The 17,344-nt window shown below is 47.2% G+C and overlaps 1 protein-coding gene across 5 annotated transcripts in view; it reads right to left on the bottom strand.

Moving 5' to 3' along the window:
- Window positions 1-210: 210 nt before the first annotated feature.
- LOC104333995 (SMG7 nonsense mediated mRNA decay factor) overlaps window positions 211-17,344 on the bottom strand; it is a 58,441-nt gene continuing 41,307 nt past the window's right edge. For 3 of the 5 annotated variants that reach the window (XM_075422669.1, XM_075422671.1, XM_075422670.1), the window contains 11 exons: window positions 16,626-16,745; window positions 15,713-16,148; window positions 11,841-11,985; window positions 10,253-10,641; window positions 9,229-9,594; window positions 7,560-7,709; window positions 5,367-5,447; window positions 4,593-4,752; window positions 3,102-3,272; window positions 2,851-3,002; window positions 211-2,336 (listed from right to left, as the gene is read on the bottom strand). In XM_075422669.1, coding sequence (XP_075278784.1) covers window positions 2,223-2,336; window positions 2,851-3,002; window positions 3,102-3,272; window positions 4,593-4,752; window positions 5,367-5,447; window positions 7,560-7,709; window positions 9,229-9,594; window positions 10,253-10,641; window positions 11,841-11,985; window positions 15,713-16,148; window positions 16,626-16,745 — 2,284 coding nt within the window. In that variant the 3' untranslated portion in view covers window positions 211-2,222. The remainder of the gene's footprint in view (window positions 2,337-2,850; window positions 3,003-3,101; window positions 3,273-4,592; window positions 4,753-5,366; window positions 5,448-7,559; window positions 7,710-9,228; window positions 9,595-10,252; window positions 10,642-11,840; window positions 11,986-15,712; window positions 16,149-16,625; window positions 16,746-17,344) is intronic. The other 2 variants (XM_075422673.1, XM_075422674.1) reach the window with 2 other exon arrangements.

The following is a 17,344-nucleotide window of genomic DNA, read 5'->3' as shown; positions in this document are numbered from 1 at the left end:
ATAAAACGCATCACGCGCAGGCAGAACACCACCACAACCCAATCATCTGCATTGAGCCCAAGCCAGAATCTCAGCAATTTATTCACTTCTCTTTCAAACAGGAAAAAAAATTCAGCTTAAACTTTCTTTTGAATTCTCCAGAAAAACCCCACGTTTTTAAAAGCCTGTGGCTGAGCTCCACAGGAAATAAACGCGACACACAGACCTGGATGGAGAGAACATGATTTAATTAAAGGCAAAGCTGATTTCAGCAGCTGCAGTTCTTGCACAGACAGACAAAAAACACAAAAAAGCTTACGACACAAACCAGTTTCTGTCGGGGGGCCCCTTGCCTCGCTCCCCTGGGCACTGGAGGGCAGGAGGGGGAGTCCCAGCCCGGAGTTAGACACGTTCCCGAGCCCGGATGCTCATGCACAAGTGGAGTGGCACGGCTGGGACCCCGGCGCGGCCGGGAGCGAGATGGCGAACCTGGTTAGCTCGTCCAGGGTGCCAAGAGCCAGTGACGCTTCGAACGCTGGAATGTGGCAGCTGCCGGGGTGCACAGCTCAAGCCACACACCGGGAGGGCTGCAGGGAAGTACAGAGGGGCTCGCTTCGTGTCACCACTGGGTGGGAACTGCACTGTAAAGGAAATACAGCTTTGAAATGGAACGAACAACGGTGGTGTTGCTACAGTGGAGATCGTGGGGGAGCTGCTCGTACCCCCGGGGGGGTATTGTGTCTCCCGCTTCCCTTTTGGTACTCTGTGGGGCTGCCCAGACTGCAGCGTCACCTCGGCTCCTGCATGTGCTTTGCTCTGCAGCTGACTTCCAGCTCAGAGACCCTGAATCGTCACACAGACCCCCTCCTGCTAGACACAGCAAACGGACATTGTTTCCGTAACTCCCCTGGGAAACCGAACAAAAACGCCGCCTTTAACGAAGCTTCCAGTCTTCCTTCCCCCTAATAAATAGCAAATAAAACGTTTTTCCCCTTTCCCTTCTGCACCTCTTCATCTACGAACAGCACTACGCTTCCTGTCGTGCGCGGGCCACACGCGCGTCTCCACGGGCGCCTTGAATTTCATTCCGGAATGGAGAGTTTGGGGCTGCAGCCGGGGGCAGGGAGGGGGTGTTCCTGCAGAGCTGGCGCGCGCCCGCGGGGCTGCGCACGCCCCGCGCTGTCCGGGCCGACCGCCGGCTCTACCCAGCCCTGCTGGACCCCTGATTATTTTCTGCGAGGTGCTGCGTGTTGGTAATGAATCTACTAGCATCCAGCGAAGATGAGAGGATGGAGAGAGAAAGAAAAAAAAAAATAAACCAAACCAAAAACCATTGAAAGCTTTCTACCTAGCTACTAAAATGAGTCAGGCTGTGAACGCACAGGCTGTCCCGCCCTTCGCGGGGCCAGCCACTATGCTACAGTAAAACGTACAGGAATCAAACATTAATTTAAAACCCCGTAGCAGTTAACTTGCTTGTCCAGCAGAGTGCTGTGATGCCCCACATCACCCACGACAGCTCAAACGCCTACCGAGAGGAGGGCATTTCATGCTGGAGTCTCCAACCCACCCGCGGCCGGCCAAAGCCTTCGGGTGCAAGGTGAAGTGGTGCCAAGTGCCAGACTCTCCTTCATGAAGCTCCTTCGCTAGCGCAGGAGACAGAGTCCCACCTCGCCACCAGCCACCTCTGACCGGAGCAGCAACGGGGGCTGTCATTGCTACACACTGACTACGAAGCACGTCTGTGTACGGAAGAATTCAGTGTGATCTTACTACTGAGATAGTAATAAAGATGTTTAGGAGTAATTTCGACTACATTCTCAGTCAGCAAAGCAATCATTAATGGATTCCTATTTTTAATCTCCCCAACGAGAGGAAAAGGATCGAGAAGTTCTCATTGGCTTCTCCCATCTGCCCTTCCTTCTCAGCTTTTACTTCCCATGTGGCTGGGGACATGCACGATGGAGAAGGTGAGCAGCGGTGATACCGGGTTACCGAGTGAGACAAGCAGCAGTTCCTCTCTCCCTCCTGAGGGCCCAGGGATGGGAGAGTTCCTGATGTCGTTTTCTCGCACTGCAGACGTTTTGTGCACACTCAGTGGGTTGGTGGAGCACTTACGCCCTCCTGACAGCAAGGAACAGAAGAGAGGGCTGCCACCTGCACAGGACTGTGTGGGCCAGTCCTGCAAACCCAACATGCCATGGTTTATGGAGCCTTCGCTTGCAAGGGTCGCCACCTCTTCCTCAATGCGGCGGGTTCATGGTGCCTTGTCCGCGCTGTTGCTTCTGCTTCTGCTGCATCAACAGCTGCTCCAGGGCTGAGGGTCCAGGGTGCATCATGGAACTGGACCAGATGGACTAAAAACAAACAGCCAACACTAGCACCTCCTCGCCTCAGGCAGCCCTCCTCTTACAGACGAGAAAGCAGAGGCAGTTGTCTACATTCGCCCTCTTTCCCACTCCTACCTGGTTTATCAGGAAAGTTAGCCAGGCTTCAAAGGCGGCCTTCTAAAGAGAGGCTCTCCGGAAGAAGCTTTCCTCCTCCGGAATCCTCATCACCATAAAAATTCATCCCATATTAACGATTACTAATTTTAGATTAGTCAAAGCAAATGTTTTGATTTCTTCCAGTTCTGCCAGCCTGGTCTTGTTCTGCACAATATTCTAGAACAGCGAGAACTGGAAAATGGTGACGACCTTCTTCCAGCACCGGTCCCACCTCCCACGCTGCCTACGTAAGTGAATCTGCAGCAACACCCTTCGGCTTCCGACGCTGAACTCGGATGCTCACAACAGGCTACAGCCCATCGCCAGGTCCTCCAGCCCCACAAACAAGCACCCACTCCCGGGCTCCATTTCGGTTCAAACGTACCTTCAGGCTCTCCATAAGCACAGCTGAGGAGTCCTCCATAGCAGCGGGGCCTTGGGCTGCCCAGGTGCCACTGGGAGCACTGGACTGGTGCCAGCTGCTCTCCGAAGACGACGACGTCGCTGGGAGATAGTCCAGACCGAACCCCCCCATTGCTGAAACGGGAGAAAGACAAGTTCAAAGGGATGTAGCAAAACCACCGCGCCGCAGACGCCGACGGCTGGCTTCACGCAAGCCTGGCACCTGGCACTTGCCTGGCTTATCTGTTTTCCAGCGGTCCGCAACTCTCCTGTCTCTGTTGTCTGGAGTCCCAATGGGTCCGAAGTTGGAGAAGGGAACGGAATTGTGGTTATGGGTTGGAGGGGAGCTTGGCAAGCTGCTGGGGTTGGAGGAGTGAGGAGACTGGCTGGCTGGTGTCGAATGATCTAGTGATTACAAGGCAAGAGGAAAAAGGAAAAAGGTCAGTGGAAACGGCAGGAGCCTCTCGATTTTGAATTGCTTAGTGCTGCTGCAAATTCTGCCATCACCCAGTTCTCTCCAGTGCTGAAGGTCACTTTTTATTCCCTCCATTACGGGAGAGTAATGCTTGAGTTCCGAGTGAAAACTTTTGTCCTACACAAGAACAGAGCGGCTGTGTTTAACGCATGCTTGTGCTTACCCAAAAACCAGGAAACTTCAAGAGGCCTGGCTAGCCAAAGTGAGTTTTCCCCACGTTTCTTGAATAACCTTTCTAGAACTAAAAAAAAAAAATTTCTGTCTCCAAGCTTCACAAACCAATAAAAAAAGAAAAAAAGCATTAGACCTTGAGGAGTTTGTCAGTTTACAACTTGAACTCTCAAGTCTGTGGATGTTTTACACTTCTATGAGTCTTAAAGCAATTCGGACCAGAACCCAGCACTGAGCAAAGGAGAAGAGCGAGCATGGAAAAACCTGTCTGTGGGCAGGAGAGAACGATGCCCAAAGGCAACACAGCATATCAGGGTGGCGGGAGGCTACGCAGTCTTGAATGAAGAGGGGAGAGAAAGCTGAAGCCACGTGAGCTATAAAACCTGCTAGAATAAAAGCGCTTTGCAGCTCCTTCCATTTCACCCACAACAGTCACTCCTGGTCGGTTGCAAAACCGAAGAATTTCATCCAGTGCAGATGTTATTTACAATCCACTCGTTTCTTAGATTCAACTAATTCCTCCCCTCACGCTCTTCTGGAATTTTAGTGAGAATAAAATCATTGTATAAGTTATGGTGTATGCCTTTAAGATAATTACTACGGAAAAAGCTGGTTTGCTTTGCAGGCTGCCTAACAGTGAAAAAACCCCAGCCACTGTCATATTTTCCTCCACACTTCAGTCATACAGTTTCTTTCTCTTTCAAGTATCTACGTTACGAAATCCAGTTCTTCCTTCTTTTTCCACAGAAGCAACACTGAAAGTATTCGGTGTTTGAACTAAAGCCCTGCTCCCAAATGCTTGTCAGGAATCTAACATGAAGGGATTTCAGGATTTAACATCTCCTACAACTTTTATCCTGCTCAACTCCTTCAATTAAAATCCAGGTTCTTAGGCTATATTAATTACAGAATCCCCTCATATTTCTGAGGATATATAAAGAAAATCAAATAGAAACCTTCAGGCACCTTGTCAAGCAGTTTTTTTTGAAATGTCTAGTTACATTTAACCTGCAGTAGGTTCAGAGTTAACTCAAATCCTTTTAAATCACTAGACACAAGAAAAACCATACCAGGATTACCTGAGCTGGCTGGAAGCGATGGAGACCACGGAGTCCCTTCAAAGAGAGAATATAGTGAAGTCTCCTGATGGGCAACTGAAGGGGTGACTTCTGGTTTTGTGCTGGTATTCATGTTTTTCCCATACACCTCATTGAACATGCTGTTGTTTGGATATCTTTCCTGCAAAACAATGAATGTAAGAGTTTAGGTATTGGATTTATTTCAAACGCCAAGACTGTACAAAGGAAACAATTATAGATCCAAATATTTTCCTAACTCCTTTTTCACTCCCCAGCCCCCTCCTCTTCGACCATTTTACTCAACGTGAAGACCACCTCATTCGGAATCAGGACAGATTTCTCCCGTCTAGACTGCAAAGCCTTCACAAAAGTCTTTAAATTCCCAGTGCTCACAGAAATTGCACCAAGACCCTACTCAGTTCTCTGGAAGAGAACGGGTAACCCACTGCTCAGGAGATAAAAACCTACACACCGCCAGACTTTGGGACGCACCTTGTCAGCCCAGTCCATGATTCTGCTGAGAGCAAGGGGCCCGCAAACTCAGCAAGATGCAACAGTACGTCTGCGGAACTACAGCGAGGATGAATTTGGGAAGAAAACTGATAAAGGCAAATATAATCTTGCTGATACAGACTGAAATCAGGCACCCATACGGACTTCTTCCAGGTTTTCCACTGGTTTGAACTAAAGGATATCCCCATATTTCAGCCACGTTACCCAGTTTTAACAGTAAGCTCAAACAGCAAAGGGCTGCAGACTCTGGTCCTCACTTACCTGATTAAGAGAAAAGCCACTGAGGGACAGGAAAGATGACGACTGAGACATCAGTTCTGATGGTTTTTCCAGCAGGGACTTCTTCGGAAACCACAAGGGGAAAAAGAGCAGTTAGTGTTTGGTGTAGCGAGCAGGAGGGAAGCATGCTCTCAGAAACTGCCACTGTGTTTTCGGTCACATTTAAAACCTCCCTTGTATTTTAGCTCCAGCATCTTAGAGGACAGGGCGAGCGAACTAACAAACACAGAAAATCAGTAGTTTCCCTGCTCACTCCAATTAATATCTAAAAATCAACAATCCTGACAGCTGAGAGTCTCAGCCACACCCCACTGCCAGAACAGCTTTTCAAATCCTAAGTGTACACTCCGATATATATCTAGAGGGGAGATTCCTGCCCAAATCCCTATGGTTGTGTAAAACCTCGTACAAGCGAGACAGGATCCTTCCCAGTGACCAGAGGACTCCTTCAAACATGATTAGACTCTCCTATGCTGCCACCGACAGAATATTTTTCAGTTTTGAAAGCATCCCTGCTCTACAGACATTCTGAAGACAGCAAGAGCAGCCTAGCGCTCTGATTTTCCAACTGGGTTAAACAGTCCAAGTTTCACTTAGCACTCTCTCTGTAGAGAGGAAGGAAAAAAACCCCAGTGTTTAAAACAGAGGTTCCAGAACTCCTCTGGGGTTCCATGTTCAGATATTACAGATCTTTTCCATCATCTACGCTACCCCCTCTCATACAGCTGTTATTTCCAGCATAATATTTCTCAGCTTTCTGTTCGGTTCTTACTATGATTAAGCAGTGAAAAATAGCGTTTCTGAAACAAGCCTATTTAGGGAAGAAACAGGTTCAGTTCTCATCAATACAGAAACCAAAGACAAATCACAAAGCTCAGTTGGCGAATAACAACCACCACCAAATTCAGGATAAGGATCACCAAGCCACAGAATTACAGAAGCCATAAGCAACACTGCGTGATCCAAAATGAAAGCTGCAGTCTCGTTCCAAATAACAGCCCTCTTGCACTCATAACAGCTCAGCATGTCAGATGTTCTTAAATTTGTTGTTCAAACAACAAAAACCTGAACTAGCATCCCTCTCTCTAACACGGCCTCAGTATCTGGAATATCTTTGCTTTTATCCTGTAAATCTAAGACAAACAGCCTCATTTTCTTGGCAAGCAGCTCCTAGCTCGTTAGATTTTCAAAGTGACAACTCATTACTTTGAAAGCACATTCAAAAAGGCAGACAAAATCCACCCTCTGCATATCCACACAGCTTACACAGAGAATTTCCTGCCATTTGTCAGTAGACAGCAACAGCAGGAGCTTCAAAGGCAGCTGCTGAAGAGGCAGCTATTAGTCACTTCGCAGAGCTATTTAACGAGACAGAAAGGGGTGTCTGTTTTGCTATGGGCTCCTTGGGGTGGCATGCAAAAAACTGAGTAGACTTCATCAGAGATTTCGTGTAGAGTCACAAATAATTCTTTGCTACTAATCTGAAAGAGTAGTATTTAATGAACGTGCTTTTAGCCACACTAGAAAGGCGTACTGCATTTTCAGAGGTTATTCACAAATCCAGCAGCTCTAAGACCCTCCAGCTAGTGAACTAGGAAGGTTTTAATGCATAAATGTAGGAAGAAAAACCCCCTCCCAGTCTGTCAAAAATGATTACATTTCTACAGAAGTTACTGATTATTTAGCCAGTTGCTTGTAATGTTCTCCCAAAGCCATCTTCCTCTTTCACAGTCTCTTCTGCATTTAGTAGGCCAGTTTCCCCCCGCATTTACAGAATTTTTATCTGCAGATTACAATACGTCCCGCTTGTTCTGATGACTTCCCACCGCTGAATCTGTGCTCCCCCTTGCCCTTGTTACTAAGCCCATACAACTGCAGAAGAGTGACTCCATGAAACGATGCATCGACATCTCTCTTGTGGACTGTACTTACAAAAAACCCCGCCGTTACTCTGATTTCGGAGCCAACTGCCAGGCCTGGATTCGGCCCAAGCGCTACACCGTCGGCCTTCAGCTGGTCCGAGCTCTTGCACGAAGACTAGCTCAAGGGTGGTGAGGCAGGGAAATAGACAGGTGGGATGGGGGAGAGGAAGGAATTTCACATTTCTTACAATTCCACAGAAGAGAGAGATGCCAGTTAAGAGTGAGAAGCAGCAGTATTACATCAGATACATACAAAGAGGCTTCGTCCAGGAAGAGAGGCGAGAGGCCCCAGCAGAGCTGGGTAAAGATCAGGAGGATTAGAGAAAATCAGCTCTTCCTCCTCCTCCAAGGCAGCCAGACTCTTTAACAGGTCCGGAGGAAGCAGAGGGGAGCTCTTGGGGTCCTAGTGACAGAAAGGAGCACAGTGAGACAACAGAAGGCAGAAAGGGGAACCGCAGGGAGTGGTGAGGAGAGGCTAAGCCACAGCAGGATGAGAGAAAACAGCAAGAGAAAGGCAGAAGGCGGCATGCAGAAGCGCGAAGTGAGAAAGCAGCGCAGCAGTGTGTCAAGGAACGCAGAGAGAAAATGCGGAGCGGAAAACATAACTAGCCACGTGGCCTAATGCGTGCCAGGAGGAGCGCCGTACCGCCGAAACGATGGGCAGCTGGTTTTAACTAGTGGAGCATGTGCTTCCCACTGCATCCACGCCAAACACTGAACCTGTTTTCACATTCAAGGACAAGGAACACAAATCTTACAATTACTCTTCTATGGCTGACCTGTGAGTAATTTAGGTTTCAAGCAAAATTACATTTGCATCTTCTTCCCTCCTCTGTTAGTGGAGTTTAAATCCCAGAAGACTTATTTCCACTGCTAATGGCTGCTACGCCAATAGCTCATCAGATCACTGGGCCAAAACACCTCTGCAAACCTGACATCTTGACTTCTGCGAGGGACGCTTAGAACACAAGCACCATGGGCACAGCTTCTGGCCGTCCTGCACTGTGCTCGCACCAAGGCAAGGCTTCCCTTTTAGGGATGAGAACAAGGCTTTGACCCAGTTTCCATCTAAAAACCACAAGCTGACATCAGGGTAGAGGCAGACTCCTGCGTTTCATCTGGCTTCTCTCTGAAGGATAAGCCAAGTGACCTCAGTTGACCTTCTGAAAATGCTGAATGCATTCAGAGGCGCATCTGACCAAGGGTTTAAAGAGGCCTCTGTTTAAGTTTCCTTACAAACCTCACCTAAAGCACTCGGACAACTCCAGGACTGTTAACAAATACAAACATTGCAGGTTTTATAAACAGCAACGTGAAGCACAACTGCCTGAGCAGAAGCAAAAGTATTCCGTTAGTGCAACCAAGAGCTAAAAGTTGTTCGGTGCTCTCACTGCATGGTGGGATGTGCAAAAAAACAACAACAACAAAAAAACCCAAGACAAGACTGCTCCCACCATCCTCAATCTGGCTACTGCAGCCTCAGCCACTCGACACACTCAAAATGCTATACGGGTGTTAAGAGTTCTTTATCTAAAGGGTAATAATCCAGCTGCAATTATTTGGATGGCTTTTATGGTTTTCATCAGTTGCCAGACAAGAATTTCCCCCAAAACTATCAGCTGCCACGTTTCTTGACCTGACAGACACAGTGCAGAGCTCAGTGCCACATCTACACCAGCAAAACTCACACCTACTTGAAACGAACTCTTCAAGAGCCAGATCCTACATACAACCAGCCAAGTAAAGTGGCAAATCCAGCACTGTCTGTTGGAATCTCATTGACCAACACCCTGCTCCCTACTAAACAGGCTCACGTTGACCTGCCAGGGGCAATGAGGCATTCCTGAATTGGGGAAACTTCTAGGGTTGTCAGGAATATCGGAGCCTCACTGGTTTACACCACTTACAGCATGGATCTTTACCTCAAAGGTCATCCTGGAGACAGCATCCTGCTCTGGGCGGAAGACTCCTTGCCGTTTTCCCCTGCGGTCCATGTTCGACTGCTGTGCCATCACCCTGTTGTCAGCCATGCCATAGGAAGAGTCCCAGTAGTATTCTGGCACCTTGACTTCTGAGGGGTTCTGGTTATATGGCTCCATTGGGAAAGGCTTCATTTTTTTCTCCAGAGGTTGCTGTTGCATCACGGGAGGCTGTAATGACTGTTCAAAGAGTTTTAGAGGGTCCTGGGCCTGCAGGTAATAGGGCTGCTTTACGGGCATGATCTTCCCCAGTGAGCCTTGGACTTGAGGCGGGTTCCAGAGCTGCTTTGATGAGTCTGTCTGTGGATACTGAGGCAGAGATGCGTGATTTCACCAGCAGGTATGAACAACCAACATTAACTCTATGTCTAACTCCATTCAAATTGTCTGTCTGGCTCACTTGTTATAGACATTCCACAAATATTCTGGTTTGCTATATTATTCACCAAAATTCACAGTCTTGATAGGCATCTAATACTCCCTAGTCAAGCTCTACACCAATAGCCAAGCAAAATCCTTACTCAAATCCAGTACCTTATAATCCCTTTTATTAAGGTACTGGGCCAGCATTTTGCTGCCCGGAACACCAGGAGGGTCTCGCCATCAAGTTCAGACATGCCAGAAGGGAGATTATCTCCAACACAACGTGAGCATGACACTAATCGCTGCGAGGGAATTCATCCTGCAACCCAGTTAGCCAAAAGGAAAGCGCGGGTGAAGGTTCAGACTCAGTCCTCATTACTCAAACAAGAAAACCACAAACGTCTAAGACACAAATACCTGACCAGAAATACCATCCTCACACCTTGTCTATTGACAGAAACCCCACTCCTGTAGGCATCTGCCCAGAAGTTCACAGATCAAAATTCCACGCTAAGGTCTTTAACGACAGTTTTCAAAAGGTAATCCAGGAACGCTGCCAATTATTTTTAAAGGCAGCTTAACACACTGCATCAGCCAAGTTTACCTGCTGGAATCCAGAGTGGTGTGGCGGGCTCTTCCCCAGGCCCTGCACAGCTTTTGTAGGGGACTGTTGCTGCTGTTGCTGGGCCAGAGCTTGGACCTGTAACTGGCTTGCGGACTGTGCTGTTGCCTGAGCTGGTAGAGATGAGAGGGGTTGTTGGGAAGGAGGTGGTGTCTGCTGAGGTCCCTGGGTCATTGGCCCTGGTCCGGAGGGCCGTTGCTGGCTGTAAGGAATGTGGGACTGTTTCCCACCTTGCACCTGGTTTCCTGCAGGCGAGTGAGCTGTGGGCTGGAGGAAGGTTCCTGGGACGGAAACACCACCTGGGAAGGTGTACCCTGTGCTCATGGAGAAAGCCACAGGAGGGGGGACAACATAGGTTGGAGGTGGAAACCCTGGAAAAGAAAAACCCACCTTTAATCTCAATTTGGCAGAGCAGATAGCTCCCTCCAGAAAACATTCAGTGGGTTTTTTTCTTCCTATTTCGCTCATTTAGACCATGAGGACAGGAAACACCGGTTCGCATACCTGCACTCTAATGCCCTTTCTCACCTTTGCCCGTACACGGCTCTGTTCACAGGGGGATTCAGAGCTTGTTCTCAAGTTTTCTTGCAATATTCCAGGCACTGATAACAGTCAGCCAGGGCAGTATGTGGGAGAGTCATCTGTTTCCCCACTCACCACCTCAATCTCCCTGCTTTCCCCCCACCCCAGCCTTTTTCCTTCACCATTCTGGGGGGTTTGATGCTTCACCCCCAAAGTTCCCAGCTCCTCAAAACACACACACTTTCGGGGACTAAACTTCTGGAGCAACGGACAGAAGCAATTGATAAGTCTGCTGCCTTCTCCCAGAGGATCACCGGTTTCCGGATTAATTTAGACAGAGAGACAGATGGTATAAGCAAACAAATCCTCATATCCGCAAGATCAATTCCTGGAGTTCACACTGAAAAGCCAGGTTTGGAAGGCAAGCTTTAATTCTTTGTCTTGTAGGCCAGACTTTATGCTGACTTTGGGACAGGGAAGATGTCCCTCTGTCTTACACTGAGCAGCTACACGTAATAGCCACAGGGGAAATACAGCTTCCAGCTACTTTGTGAGCAAACATGGACAGCAAGGTACGACAAGAACACTCCACAACAAAACTGGAACATGCAATGCGGCAACAACAGCGAGTAAGACCACACAAATTACAGCCTGAAACATGAGAACCACTGCAAACGAAACCAAGCTTTAAAGCAGAAAGCAGTGCGATTGATCTTTTGTAATGGAGTCCCATGCACAGAGCATGCTTCCTCCTGAGCTAGCAGAAGACTTTGTCATGTTTTGACTAACTACAGAAACAGCCTCCTGCGAAGTTCCTTGATCTCATACCCACTACCCAAGAAGGGAGGTGGCAGATTTCATGACAGACCTTGATTCCAAAGCATAAGGAAACTTACTTATCTCATTTCGGTTCTGCTATGCCCCTTCTTTATTACCTTGTAAGACTCTCTAAAACAGCTCCTACCTTCAGAGGCTGTAACAACCACTATTGCAGGATTTTCTTTGCAGTCAACAGTAAATCACGCTTCAGAAGAACGACGCAAATTACCTGGCCGGCTAGGAAGGGGCGGGAAGGCTCCTGGGTGATGAATGGGGATGAACTGAGAACTGCTGGCCTGACTTGGAGTCTGAGTTACAGGTGTTTTCCTGGCTTCAGACACCGGAGTCTTCCTCATCTCCGTCTGGGATTTCACCTAACACGAAAGAAAGTAAGAAGAAATTAGGTAACTTGTAACTACCCACATCACATCTCAAGCCAAGAAACAAACTCCCAGATCGTCTGAGAGATCATTTTCTTTTCCCTAACTGGGAGAGGTTTGGAACGCAGGAACCCAGTTTGCTCCTCACTGACCTCAGGCAGGTTATACCCTGCCTGTCCTCCGGCACCCCTTGCCTCACAAAAGCACTCTAAGGATATTTACCCAGAAGACTGCAACAGGCTCCTTCTCTAGCGAGAGAGTGGGAAGCGGGCATAATAATATCCTCAGACCATAGAATGAGCTTACCGTGCTGCTCACCTGCAACGCCTTCAAACAAAAAGCGCAGATGCTGTTACACTTCTCCTAGGGCACTGCTTGAACCTAACTCAGGCTACTTACCTTCAGCTCCTTCCAAAACAAACACTACCATGTTCTTCCTAAGGAGCTGCTTCAGCCTAACCCATGGTGACGTACACAAACTCCTGCAGTCTATGAAATTCTTCTGACTGAGAGCACACAAGCCAAACAGCAGAAGTGCTTAACCTCTTTCAGTTTACTGTGTAACTGTTGTAGGTTCTGTTAAAAGAGCTGCACCAGTTAAAGGCAGAGAGAAGAATGGAATGTTTACCTGAGTCTGAGTCTGCTGCAGTCTGGGTCTTCCTGGAGAGGAAGACAGAGGGGAAGACTACTTTCCCTTTCTGTTCAGCTCGGCAGAACTGCCTGGAATGCAAGATGGAGCAGGCAGGAAAAAGACAGCAAGCAAGGAACCCAGGCAATACAGAAAGGGCCCAGGAGCAGACCTGACGACAAGCCTCAAAGGTGATCGAAAGAAAGGGTTTTATCAGGGACCAAATTAAAAAAAATTCAAACCAAACAACCCAAAACTCTGTGGGGTTTATTTCAACATCCAGTGCTGCTGAGTTGAACGGAGTTAGAGGGCAGGTCTTTCCGCCAAGATACAGTGGTAAGGGGGTAGGTGCATTAAACGCTTTCTTAAGTTCTTTTTCAAATAATTCTGAATTTCCCCATTTAGAAATTACGGGACTGTAGTTTACTTTTAGTTTAATTAAAAAGGTAGATTGTAAGACTGGGAGGTTTGGGTGTATTTTTGAGCTCCCGCTAGAAAAAAGTCAGTAGGGAACTCCACCTCAAGGTTCTGGCTGATGCCACGCACTACGAATGACGCAGCCTCTGCTCATGTTGCATCCACTCACTGCCCACCTTTGCCCTTCGTTGCATTCTGTATATTCGACTTACACCAAGCTGTCCCTTTTTTCTCCACAATGAGCCAAACATTTTCACAACCCACTCCGAGAGCTATGCGTTCTTTTATGGCAGCGTTAGAGAATGCAGAGACGCTCTTCCTGCTGTGGGGTTTCAAAACATAAGCTCTAGTCCATCATAAGCTCCAAGCTGCTATAACACACTTCCAAAGGTGGCTTACAAAAGACCCCTCGCATGATTTATAGTTAACTTTTAAAAGCTAAATAACTAAAATTGATGAACCAAGACAAACTTCAGTTGTTTCCCTGCTTCTACTTGACTTCACCTCAAAAGTGTCAATGTTACCAAGTATTTACTCCGCCAGTGGTCCTGACCGTTCCTACATGGTGCTTGAGAAGCACCATTTCATCACAGTGACCTTGTAAGCATCTGTTACGCCTTGAGTAAGTCTGCATTAAACCCCCCTCGGCACCTAATGCTATTTTCCCTAGAGAGCAGAGGTTCAGCCTATGTCACACTTTCATGATCCTGTCCGAGTGGGCAAGTTCTCCAGTTACCTGTGAAACAGGACTAACGACTTCCATGTAACATTCTTCACATTTTTGCTAAGTAGGAGCTGCAACACTTCTAGCATTTGGGGTTCTGAAGGCCACGAACTCTGGAGAGGATAAAGCCTCCCATTTCCAGGAAGGCCAACGCAGAGCGCTAACAGACCACCAACCGGTACAAAACCTATAGGTTTGTACCTACAGGCACAAACCCTCCTCAGCAGCTGGGAAGCAAACCCTCCCCATCTTCTGGAGCAGGTCTGGATAAATAAGTCCACCAAACTATATAAAACAAAAGGCATTTCACTGGAATAGTTGCCATAACAAATACAGCTGATGGAACTGAAAAGTCAAAATTAATTTCTATTCAGCAAGAGATGAAGAGTGACCAACCACATCAGGACAGATGCCACTACAGCTGGGTTTGAAGTAAGTTCTTCCTGGGTTTGGTATCTCTTAAGACTAAGACAAGCAAGCTTCTGATAAATCAGCTGGGTTAAAATTAAATTAAAATATCTTCCCTACCCAAAAAACTACACATACTTCTCAGAAGACCCGGTGGGTTTTATCCACCTCAAGTCCTTATTTTGCAAGACTGGGGCACAAACACTGAAACTGGGAGCTGTGCTCAGGCCTACAGCCACATTCCAGACGTGTTCAACAAATAAGTAAGAAACCTGCTACTCTAACTCACCTACGTTAGCTTTCAGATAGCAGAATCTTGTTCGATGACTCTGACTCCACAGGCTGTTCCCCTTCACCCTCCTTGGCAGGACCCCTTGCAAAATCAACCGAACACCACTGCCAGTTCAGACCTTCCACTTCATAACGAGGACGTTTAACAGCAAATAATCAGGAGGAGAGCAAGAAGAATGATCCAAGGGTCCTAACAACACAAGCTGGAAAGACTGAAAGAGCTGGTTTGTCTAGCCTAGGGAAGACAAGACCTCAATTACACAGGCCTTCAGAGCAGCTGCAAAGAGGAGTACTTCAGTTAGTCTGCAGACCTGTCCTGGGAAGCAGTAATAGGCTTACACAGCAGCAAGGGAGATGAAGGGCATTAGGAAATAATTTCCACTTGCAAGAACGGTGAAGAATTGACACAGTTTCTCTAGGGAAATAATAAAGCCTCCATCACTATCATTGAGTGCCTCCAGACATCATCAGGGAATGACTGAGATGCAGCCAAACTATTCAGGTACAGATCAGATCAACCCCGAAATTCTACACCCTCATTTACTACAACTCCATGGAAGTCACACCAGTAAATTCACTACCTGCTTACGAGGTGAGCACTTTCGTACATAATGCTCACAGAAACAGGGGGGAAAAAGCATGCCTCAGAAACACGACTGAGAACAGAGCAGCTGATATGAAAGCCTACAATTTTGAGCAAGTGTCTGAGCACAGAATTACAGTTTAAGTGCAGTGTGGCTTTCCTCACTTCCAGAGGGCCACCTGACTGCACACGCAGTACGGAGGATCTTAGTCCACATAAACAACCGGGTGCTTTTGTGATGTGTTTAACCTACTGAATGTGCACAAGCCAACTGAACCAAAAACGCAGAGCACCCAGCTCCTTCACAACAGACCAAGAGCACGACTGAGACCTGGCCATGTGAACTGCCTGGGTAGCCCAAATAATCTGTGGAACAACAGGTAGAAGTCTTCTTTTAAGACAGTTACTATAGCAAAATCACCTTTCATTGCTCCCTACCTTTTCCTCCCCAACGAACTGAGACAGGATCAAAGAAAAGGGCAGAAACCCGAAGATCACTAATACCTGGTCTTGGAGACAGATGTGTATGGGGTTTTTTTTGTGCATTAGCTGTACCTGCAGGGCCCACAGTGAGACCTCGACCCTACCGTACTCTGTACAAGCAGCAACAGCCCTGACACAAACATCGTACTGCCTACAAAGCAGTTATCCCTCTGATCTAAAGGCTTACCTGAACTGCCACGTTCTGCTTTCCTGCTTCCTGCATCTTTTCCAAGCCGCATTTCTTGGTCTCGTTCTTTCTTTTATTGTTATCCTTCTTTGCATCATTCTTGCTGGCTACTATTCCTTTGCTACAGTCCCGTCTTTCCCTGCCTACTTCTTTAGGGGGATAGACTCGCCCTTGCTCTCTGTTAATTTCCCGTGGCTTGATGTTCTCTTTGAACGTGACCATCGGTTTTTCTCCTGCATCACAGTTGTTGTTCAGGCTTCTGCCAGAGGACAGAACTGATTTGAGTCCAGGGCTCCCATCTGTAGATAGCGGCTCTGCGATAGACGTTTCCTGCAAGGCCAGGCTCTCTTTGGCTTCACTAGGGTCTTCTAGTAGTAATTCCGGGATTTCCGTCAAAAACAACAGCTTTCCTACCTCGTTTTCACACTGAATCAACCTGAAAAAGACAGAAAGGAATTGAAAAGGAAGCAGGAATAGTTTTTCGCAGGGTAACCCACTTCCCCAGATTATAAAAGCAGAAAGTCAACATCTCCACCCCGCATCCCTTCACCCCAGCAACAACAAGATGTTGCACCACGTCTCCCAGCTAAGGGCGTTCGCTAGCATGACGTAAGCTCACGTGCTAACACTCTTGCTACCACTGCAAGTACTGTTTCCACTTAGCTGTGCTGCAGTAGCACTAAAAACGACTCGGACATGATGCTCCACTCCAAATACATTCCCTGTCATAACCAGTTTACACAGCAACGGCATGCTGACCCACAGAACACAATATCAGTGCTGTCAGCATCTTGCAGTCACATTGCATCTCGCTGCTCTGTCAAATAGTGAGAAAAATACAGCTCAACTCTGGCACCTGCGTTACCTAAGCTTACAGCAGCAACTGAAACACACAGATGCTATTTGCAGTTACCTTGGCTGGTTATCAGCAATCCATTTGCCTGTGAAGATCAGACGCTGTTGCCGTATCCGGCGTTGCTGCCCTTCCTTATCTCCTGTAATTGCCTGGTGGCCTTTGGAAAAATCCAAGTTCCTAGTATTGACATAGCAGAGGGAATATTATTATTACACAATTGCCCTCTGCAACATCACATTTCTTTAGAAATGCAACTGGTCAGCATTACTCTAGTATAAGCTGTGAAGTTTCACCAGTTCCTATTCAAAACACGACTGTTACAGATGCAATTCTCTTCTGGTAAGATGCATCTACATTAAAGAGATTTGGTGGGTTTTAATAAAACAAAAGGCTGAAAGTTCATCTGTGCGATAATCAAAATCACAAAAGTAATAGTTGAGTAAATATATCTAATATTTAGTGAGCATTTGTGTATGATGTTAGGTACAGGGACGCAGTTAAAAACAGGGTAAAAAATTGGCAGAGTAAAAACACACCAAGGAATTTTCATGTAAAAGTATTCCTTCCCTCACTTCTCATACTTCTGCCTTTCAATCTATGAGTCTGAAGACTACAAAAGAAAAAAATTCATGAGCGATATTATAAGCTCACGACTTTCCCCAGAGTTTCACTACGCTATTACAGTTGTTTCTCAAAGACACCTACATCAATCCACACACCAGTAAATACTCCTGCATAAGATTTTGTAGGGAACTGGTCAACGTCTATCAACGGAG

This window comes from Opisthocomus hoazin, chromosome 6, assembly GCF_030867145.1.
Source record: "Opisthocomus hoazin isolate bOpiHoa1 chromosome 6, bOpiHoa1.hap1, whole genome shotgun sequence".
Classification (NCBI taxonomy): domain Eukaryota; kingdom Metazoa; phylum Chordata; class Aves; order Opisthocomiformes; family Opisthocomidae; genus Opisthocomus; species Opisthocomus hoazin.
Note: the sequence above shows the minus strand (reverse complement) of the source record. Positions and strands in the feature narration are given on the sequence as shown.